General features: G+C 37.0%; 1 protein-coding gene across 1 annotated transcript; it reads left to right on the forward strand.

The window, feature by feature from the left end:
* Nucleotides 1-18: 18 nt before the first annotated feature.
* Nucleotides 19-10,121, forward strand: LOC136423081 (programmed cell death protein 10-A-like). Its single transcript, XM_066411100.1, has 7 exons — nt 19-389; nt 2,308-2,361; nt 4,246-4,363; nt 5,159-5,285; nt 5,991-6,081; nt 6,849-6,931; nt 7,486-10,121. Exons 1-7 carry the CDS (start codon nt 309-311, stop codon nt 7,574-7,576), a joined length of 645 nt encoding a protein of 214 aa, XP_066267197.1. The 5' UTR covers nt 19-308; the 3' UTR covers nt 7,577-10,121.

Here is a 10,121-nt window from a genome sequence, read left to right on the forward strand (position 1 = left end):
GTCAAAGCGAGGCTCCAACCTCTGACCTTTCACCGCCCCGCCCTGAGTCAGCCGACATTTTGTTTCCGTGTGTTGTCTGAGATTTTCTTCCCAACACCACAAAAATGGTCTAAAAACGTCTTTTTTCACCTTCCCGCTCGCCGAACAAGCCGGATTTCCGTCCCTAAGACATTCAAGAAGTGCCTTAAAGACTGGAACGTGTTGTAGATTGTGTGGAGTTTGTGTAAAATCCATTGTTTGCTTTCGTTTTTTTTCTGCTGGGGTGCTTGAAGTTTTTGTTGATCGTCCAGAGACTGGGTGCCGAAGATATGACCATGGGTGACGATGCAGAACACTCTACAGTTGTCTCACTACCACTGCATGTCGTCTTGTATCCAGTATTGGACGAGGTACGTCGTTTCAAAACACAATTTATACTGTTAGAGATTTTCCCCGTACACGTATCATATATAGTGTACTAGTAATTAAGGGCGTTTTCCGTCTTCGTGACACACTAAAAATAAACATCCAAATTTTGTTTGCCAGAAACAAGATATCCCTGTAGTCCTGCAGACAAATATACACGATATTTATAGGTTATAGATTTAAACTCTTTCTCAACATATATAGCATAGTGCAAGTAAAATTCTATCAGTGTTAATTTACTGTACTTAATACTGTATAATTAAGTCATAGTTGTTAGGGTAGTGATATAATTTTGTATTTCTCACATTTTCACCTATTACGTCTCAAGTGATATGTAGTAATCGTCACATTAGCAAGCCTTACTTGCGGAAAATATGGAAAAATGCTTTGCAGTTGTAAAACTTAAAGGGAACCATAATTTTGCATTGTATCCATTCCACTGTTGCTAACAGAATTAAGGTAAATGATCTATAGACTTACAAATATGGAGATTTGTTAAAGATTGTGGCAAGTTTGGTGTAGCATAATTTTTGTAAAATAGAAAATCACCCAAGCTTTCAGTTTCATAAATTATAAACCGGTAATAATCTACCGTCCATTTAGTATAAAATATATTTTGAATTGTTTTGGATATTGTTGTTTTGTTCCCGGAAAGTATTGAAGTAGACGTCATCTATCTAACGTTGCATAAAGTATGATTCTATTTCGATATGCTTGATTTTTACACTTGTACATAGGCAACTTGCCACATTGCAGGCTGTTTTGTACAATATACTGTTAACAACAGTTTTTATAAAGGAGTTTTTTTCTAAAATTCTATTTAAAAAGGGGACAAATGTTGGATATTCTAGATAGTAGAGTATTATAGATACAGAAAAATACATATGACTGCGCCACTGGGCAATCTACTAGTAGTAGGAGGCCAACATGTATGACTATGAAATATAAACAATTTTGGTTTTCTGTTTGATATAGAAAAGTACAGTTTTTCAGCAGAAATTGAAAAAAACAAACATAGTATTTCTATTTCTATTTCAGATAAGTTAGCTTGTAGTAGTACCAATGCTATTGACATCATTCATTATACATGTAGGAAAAATTCTACATACATGTATAACTTCCTTTGCAAGCAATGGGACCCATGTGTCTAGTACTAGTAGACCAATCTCTATTGACGTCATTGCTTGTTTTTGTTATTGGACAAAGTGAGACCTATCTAGACTTAAAGAGAACAATCAATATATCAATATATTGATATCCATCCATCATATTTGATACCAAGATGAAGGAAAGTAGTTTTAATATGAACTGACAGGGTCTGTTATAAAAATAAATAAAAATTGCTATGGCAACATAGAGCATTTGCATATATGACTAACTACTAGTACATTTGTATGTTTTTGTTGTTCAAAGTTTCAAACATTCAAATTTTAAGGGACATTTGTTAAATACCCTTTGTAACTTCATGCTTTTGCAAAACATCTAAGTATCATTTTATTATTGGTGAAAGAAATGGTGAGAAAAGATACTAAATGTCTTATTTGAATCTCTTAAGTCTTATATAACAATAACTTGCATTTGTTTACATGGACTTTTGTTTGTTATTTTGGCTGTATGCAGTCCAAAGGTCTGTGCCCTAGAAGAGGGTATTTTTGTTAGGGCCAAGGACTAAGATTAAGAGGCAGCAACTTTGGTGCCATATTATGATTTTTTTCATAATCATATCCTGATTGGTATATGTAATCTTTTTATTTTTTTCAAATCAGAAATATAGTGAAGTTGAAGTATCGATCCGAGAAGCAAGAAATTAAAGCATTGTGGCTAAGTTAGAACAATTACTAAAAGGTGCCGTTGATTGGTGAACTGTTTCATCATTGTCTATTTGTTGTTGTTGTTCTTAAGGTTCAGAAAAAGGATGCAGCAGCCGCACAGACACTCAGGGCAGCGTTTAACAAGGTGAGAGAGAGAGAGAGAGAGATGTTTTTATTTATAACCTTAAGATGTCATGCAATTAAATGTACATTACAACATTTGTACACAAGAAGTATGACTATGAGTTGATGAGCTATCATAATTTAATGGTGTTTGGTGTTTTCAAACTGTGTCGCAAGATGACCTTTCCATCACAGGGTTTCACTTTGTGAAGGAGAATTTGACTAGGTTTAGGTCTAAATTAGAACAGGGCTGTCTCCAGTTTTAATTTTTTTCTGTCCGACTCATTGTTTGTAACCCATGTTGTTGATTTTTGTTGTTACATTGAACTAAATTGGTCATTTTATCTAAGCTTACGAAAATAAATTTCATTTCAAATTTATGTCATGAAGTTTTGATTTTTTGGACGGACAATTTGAATTTTTTTCCATCCCTGTTACAAGCTAATCTCCATCCTGTGACGGGGGGACAGGTCCCGGAGATAGCTGTGGTTTAGAACATAGATTATTTGTTCAAGTGATGCAAAAATGTTAGATATACCATGACATTTCAAGTTGTATACAGATCTAGAAGAGGGCAACATTCATAAGATTGGCGACTATTTTCAGCGATAAAAGATATGTAGCCTGAATTCAATCAAGCCTCTTGTGACCGCTCGTGGCCCTGTAACCAACTCGCAACCCACCGCGGGGAGGGGAGAGAAACCCCCGGACAGCTGGAGTTTGCGTTATACAGACTAAAAGATATGAGTCAGATAATACAGTTTTGAAAGGTCATGTGTCATATATGTTCCCTTAAAGTTTATAGGTATGTTTTCCCAAATAAATGAGCTTGCCTTGTAGAATGCAGCCTAGCAACGTTCTACTTGCAGACTGGATGCAAATAAAACACATACTCAGTATGAAACGTTATCATACTTAAAAGAGCTGTTTCAATTGCTAGATACAGGCATAACATTTGTGTATCTAACAATAGTTTTGAAAATAAGCAGATTTCAATACATTGTACAAATATAAATTCATAGTTGCTACAAAGTCAAGTTGACTTGTGTTTAGAAGATGAAAATACTAATGTTCCATGGTTGTACGCTGTTGGAACTGAAAGGTATTTGGCTCACTGGTAGCGAGGCATGTTGAGCCACCTTTCTTACCCTGGCTGCCTGTGCTAAATTAGACGTGCGAACACAAGTCCATATTGGGCGGGGCATTCAAGTCCAAAGCCATTATGGTAAAACCTGCTTATCAATGGGGTTGGGTGGGATAGGCCTTTTGATGTAGGTAATATAAACATTGGCTGCGGCTTGGCTGTGAAGCTAGGGTGGTTATTTTAGCTGGAAGATTCAAATAGACCAGCAAAATTGTTAGCCGTATTGGTTTAGCTGTCGCACCAACTGGTCTATACACTGCCAGTTGGGGAGTTGTTAAGCTAATTTGACTGGATTTCAGGCCAACAAAATAATTGCTACAACCACAAACATTACAGGCAAGTTTTGTTATCAGCTTTTAACATGACATCATGCTGGTTTTTTTTCAAACTGGAAGAGTCAGACCTAAATTTTGGATGTGTTGTGACTAACATATACATGAGATATCAAAACCAGAAGTTCTGCTGCAGTACCATAGAAAGCTGCTGGGGTTCTAAGATTCTACTCATTTTTAGGTCTCAATAAGACATACCCACATATCAAGTATCAAGACAATCCCTCCAGGCAGTCTCGAGTTATCGTGGTGATAGACAGACAGACGGAACAACAAACATAACCTTCTCAGCGAAGGTAATGATTCAGATTTACTTAAAGCAACATCCATAGCCAGGTTTAACCATCCAAGATGGCCGACAATACTTGCTCCATAGTCACAAAGTGCAAACACTCTTCACATGCTATGTTTTTGTGTCTTTATTTTTCAGGCTGAGCGAGAGAACCCTGGTTTGACCCAGGAAGTGATTATGGGAGTTCTACGGGGTCAGGGGTCAGATGTCAACCTGGTAGAAAGCCTACTAAGGATGTCTGCCGACGATTGTGAAGGTAGTGTTAAAAGTTTTTATTCCAAGCTATACCATTATGAAAGTAAAATATGATAGTAAGAAATATTATGCCCCCTCCTCTTCTTTCTATGTCTTCAGCATAAAATTAAAACTCTTTTTGGATTAGAAAAAATCCCGACTTCCACATTAAATGTTAAGTCTTGGCTTCCACAAAACATATTATTGCCTTGGTACAGCTTTGAAGCAAAGTTTGCAAATAGGGTGTGGCTTGTGTACTTTGTACTCGCTTGTTTTATTTTTAGGTAATCAATGATGTGTAGTGTAAACATATATGATGTAATCTACAAAGTACGTATTACATTTATTTACATCCAAGGGTTGCTGCAACCGGATACTGTGATGTTTGAGACTTTCAGTATTACAGTATTACTGTAGCTATATGTAATAGTCTTATTAGACTAGCCATTCTTGGAGTAAAAAGGTAAAGATATAGGTAGTCCTATAGCCTTTTTGAGGCTGTAGGGGCAGTGGGTTGTTATCCACTGTGTCTAGGGTACAGTATTGGAAGGTGAAGCCTAACCCTCTCCTTTTACCACCTTTTACATCCCCAACTTAAGTCAGGTACCCATTTTTACACCTGAGTGGAGGGAGGAAAGTGACAAGTGTAAAATGCCTTTCCCAAGGATACAACGTATAGCTGGGAATGCCAGAAATCGAACATGTGACCCCTTGATCTTGGGTCCGCTAGCGTAGCCACTACATTTTTGGAGTAGTTAGGTCATTTTGTATGTGTGTAACAGAAAGTTGCATTTGGTGATTTTGTTCTTGTTCCCAGAGTACTCTCTGCATCGTCCGGAGAGGGAGTTTGTTCGTCTCAACGACAGGGCGCGGACGCTGAAACAGATTCTCAGTAAAATCCCTGACGAAATCAACGACAGGTCCAAGTTCCTACAAACAATAAAGTAAGTATCCCCACGCTTCGTATTTCATACTGTTGACTGCAAGTCTTAGAACAAAGTACATTTTATGTATTGAAAACCATTAGCAAATGCGTACACCTTAGAATAGACTTGTCCCTGTAGCGCAACTAGTAGCAGCTTCACGGTTGAGCTCCTGATTCCAATAAGATGCTAACCGGGAGACCTGGTTCAAATCCTGGGACAGGACATCTCGGTTGGGGCTGCACCCATCTTTCGGATTAGGGAAGTAAAATGGGGGTCACATGTTTGAGAAGGTGCCAGGCTTTAGCATGTCAAAGGGGAAGTACTAGCAACCCCTTCCTGTTAAAATCTACCCTGCCAAAGAAACAGCAAGGAAACTTGCTGACCTGCATGTATGTGCCACTAGGCACTACTACAAGGCAAACAACAACATAAAATATACATGAATGATCAAAGAAATTGGAGTCAAAGAATTAATTACATGAACAGTAATTTTCATATTTTATTAAAAAGATGTTTGATTAGTCTGGGAAATATGTGGATGTGTTTTTCATATTCATTGTGTTGTGTTCACAAAACTGTGTGTATTATCTTAAACTAAATATAAAATTGTATTGTATAGAACTAGACATTAAAAATTTTTTATTATTGCATTTAGCACTGTTTTAGTTATGTTTCAGATTCCAGTTTTTCTATGGCCTAAAGCTCCGTTTGACTTATTTTCAGGGACATTGCCAGTGCGATTAAGGAACTTCTGGACGCTGTCAACGAAGTCTTTAAAAGTCAACAGAGTCTTCACATACAGGGGCATAAAAAGGTAAGGGAGGCCTCATTGTTCATGCGTGTGGGAGAATTATTCAAGGGGAGACTCATTTTGTATGTGTATAGGCCGATTGCATATCCCCGCCCACCACCGCCAAAACGTAGAAATGCAAAATAAAAACATAAAATACCCCAAAAAACAGATTGGCGTACTACTGATTGGAAGCAATTGATAATAGTTATCCAGTTGCTTGAGTAACTGTTTTTTTGGTGTATCTTATTACCTGGATGTCTAACTTTCATCAACCTACAAACATAAAATGTTACACGGACATGCAACCACACTCTCATTGGTCGAACCGCTAATTGTGATGGACAGTCAGGATCGGTCTACTGTGCATGATTGTCAACATTTTAGAGGAAATCATTTGCAGTAAAGCTTCAAATAAAGCATAGGCATTTGATGTGATTCTATCCTTGATTCTCTAAACCTTACTCTTAGAGTTAGGATATTCAACAATTGTTCTTTGTTCTGCTCTATGCACTAATCTTAATAATTAATATCTAGTAGCAAATTGTAGGAAGTGACTTCGTAAGATTTTGTAATGAATGGCCTCTAGATCTTCCAATGCGTTTGCTAGAAAATGTCTTTGATTCAACAGAATAAACGAAAAGCTACCTTTTTAATGTGCCAAATTTGGTCAGAATTAAACTACACAGCATAGTACTATTAGTACTAGTTGACTTGTCCCTTGGTTGTATTTCTAGATTGTTCCTCTCTTGACATAAATGTCTTACATTTTTCCATGTCTCTTACCACAGCAACTTGAGTACCAGAAGAAGGAGTTTGTGAAACACTCGAAGCACTTCAGTGACACTTTGAAGGGGTACTTTAAGGACGGCAGGTTTGTGCCTCTTATGTTTCTTTCTGCATAATTTTGTGAAACATTATATTTTTTTTAGAGTTTATAATATATGATCCTACAGCAGAGCTCAAAATTCATTTTTGGGAATAGGTGCACATGCACTGGTGCACCTAACCTAAAACCTAAAGATTTAGGTGCACTGAGAGAATTTTGGGTGCACAACATAGAATAAAGTAGAATGTCAGCAAAACACAATTACAAACCCCCTCTCATATTTGTTGCATCACTTTTTCTGATTTGTGTTGCAAAAAATTATCGGAAAATGGATAATAATGTTGTAGTATGCCAAAGTCAATTCCAAAGTCAAAGAAGACGATGTGAAGGAACAAATATATTCTTATTTAGTATACCGTATTATGTGTTCAGTCATTTGTTCAACCTTCCTTATCACTTAGATTTTATGGTGTAGGCAACTCTTTTGCCTACCGTTTGTTTTCTTTGCATGCTCACAACAATTTTGTGGTGGCCAGAGGATGTCATCCATATATTTAAATCAACATGGCCTAATATTGTGCTACTATTTGTGATTCCAGGGAAGTCAGTGTGTTCCAGAGTGCGAATCGTCTCATCCACCAAACCAACGTCATACTGCTCACCTTCAAAAACATCGTAGGAAGGGCATAGCAACGTCAGAGCGGGGGCGGATGGCAAAGCATTGTGGGATAGAATACGCCGACTCCCTGTCGGAAGTGGAGGTTGTTATCAATCTGCATGACACAACCGGGGCTAGACCACTCCATCTGTAGGGGTGGACAAAATATCCTTCATCTACTGTAAATGCGTTTAAGTTTGCGGCGATTTAATTTTGCTGTAGGGAGAAAATGGAGTGTTGGCGGCGGTTTTACGTTTTCTATTAAAACAAAGGGGTAGGCGGGCAGGAGACAAAACAAGCATGTTGTGTTTTGAGGTGACCGCGAAAACCGTGAAATTAAAATCACAGCAGAATTAAATGCATTTAGAGTATTCCCATGCTTTTGTAATCATCAGTACATGCACATATGCCTTATTGGCTAAAGGAATAACAGTGCAAAATTGCCCCCTCAAGTATTGTACATTTGACCCTGAAAAATATGCAAACAAATCTTCAATTTTGGAGATTGGAGACTGGACTTGTTCCTTCTTAGAAATTTTCAACGCAGATCTGTAAATAACCCGAGAACCTTGCCTCACAAGAAAGCTTCTTACATTTTGCACTGATTTTGCAAACCAGAAAAAAGTGGTGTGGGGGTCACATGAAAAGCTCCCCCGTGCAGGTTGATAACAAATTGGAACTGAAGTCTTGTTTCGCCTTAACATATTGAGTCCACATGGGTGTAGAGTATAGGAAAGCCCACAGAAGTTGTAAATTAATATAGGGTGGACATGATATTGATAGTATATTCTTATGATGTATGTATTCTATGAAAACAAGACTATGCTTGTAGCTTCTACATGTACATGTACCTCAGTTGTGATTTTATTGGTAGAGAGAGGGGTCTGTGAACATGGAACTATGTCCATACTCGTAGTTGTATCTTGTTGTCTTAACAAATAGAGTCTTACTAATACAAAATATCATATTGTGAATCCGGGAGAAGGGGAGATTTAAAACTTATGTAAGACCTTAGGTTTTTTTTTAGGCATAATTGTTGTGTACAGTTTCTAAATACATGTAAATGTCTATTACACTTGTCCATGTAGCCTGGGTAGAAATACATGTATTCTGTCATTATGAAAGAATTGTACAGTTTCAATTATTTAATCAGCACACACATCTTTGTAGCAATGCTCGTTTAATTGTTGTCACTACAATATTTCTGTAGGCTGTTTTTTTTTGTCGGCAATGCACAATGCACTGGAGTGCAACGCTTTTGTACTATGATAGACTGCTACGGAAAAATGTGATCGTTCATCATTTGAAAGCTTCTAAATTCTAGCAAATGTCTTATCTTTTGAGAGGTATGTATGTCTAAGATTGAATTTGAAGGGTGTACTCAAGAAAGATGACTTGTAGTTTTTCAGAATTATTTTGACATTGACTGGATTTTTAATTGACTTCCCCCATGACCCTTTTTTGATGTTATACAGCAATTGTATAGACAGGGGGGTGTTCACATTGCACCATTGCTTTGGGAATGCTTCAGACATTGGGCACTAGTTGAAATATTGAACTAGTTGAAGAGGCAGTCATTCCTTTCTTTCAGTTTCTCTTTAAATTTATTTGTTTAAAAGAAATCTTGCCATCTCTGTTGGCTTTTAAAATAGTTTTCCTGTGGCACCCACCACTAAGACTCATGAATAAATTCATGTTAAAAGTGTTCACTGAAAATTACATGTTGAAAGAAATGTGCTCAACATAAAGAGTATCTTGGTTGAAATGGTCAGCTTATTTTTCTTTTCATATTCTATATAATTTCTATTCAATTGCATTGACAGTGTGTGCTTATGCATTGTAGCGAGTGTTGTGCAAAACAGATGTGGCAAAATATTGAATTTCCCAAGCTTGTAAGTTTCCCTGTCAATGTTCTTATTTATCCAAAGCCTAGGATGGTTGCAAAGTTGTAGAAAGAGCATCTTTTGAGCAATATCTCCTCGCACTAGTGAAGAAACAGTGGTGTAACTTATGCTAAATTATAAGTGGTGCATTACATGACAGGTTGGTCTAGTGGATAAGGTGTCATACATGTAGCTGTATTGTGTTTTTTCTTTGGCCAGTTGTAGTTGTGTCATTGGTGCTTGGGGAATGGCAACAAGAAGCATTGTTTTATGCAGAAACAAACATTTCTTTACAAAAACATGTAAGAAATTTGCAGTTAATTAACTGATGAATGTCATTTCTGTCAACTTTCAAACACGTTCTAACTATTTTGCATTTACGTGCACTCCTTTGAATGCATTAAATGTGTATCTATTATATTTGAACGGGTTCGAAGGTGGCCCGAAATGGCATATGTCAACCCTGTACTACAATGCAGTTTTAGTGTCATATAGAGCTTCGCTTCGCTGGTTTTTGTCCTTGTCTGTCGGAGTTTCTTTGATAACATTCCAAGAGAACTTGTCCGCTGGAAAATAAACGGGTTGTGAAACACACATTACTTAAAAATCATTGCCAACTGTGTAATTTTACTGATCTGAGTAATACATGTATTTTGTTTGAACACTAATTTGAAAATAAAGGAAAAGGAGACAA

This window comes from Branchiostoma lanceolatum, chromosome 17 (assembly GCF_035083965.1).
Source record: "Branchiostoma lanceolatum isolate klBraLanc5 chromosome 17, klBraLanc5.hap2, whole genome shotgun sequence".
Lineage (NCBI taxonomy): Eukaryota > Metazoa > Chordata > Leptocardii > Amphioxiformes > Branchiostomatidae > Branchiostoma > Branchiostoma lanceolatum.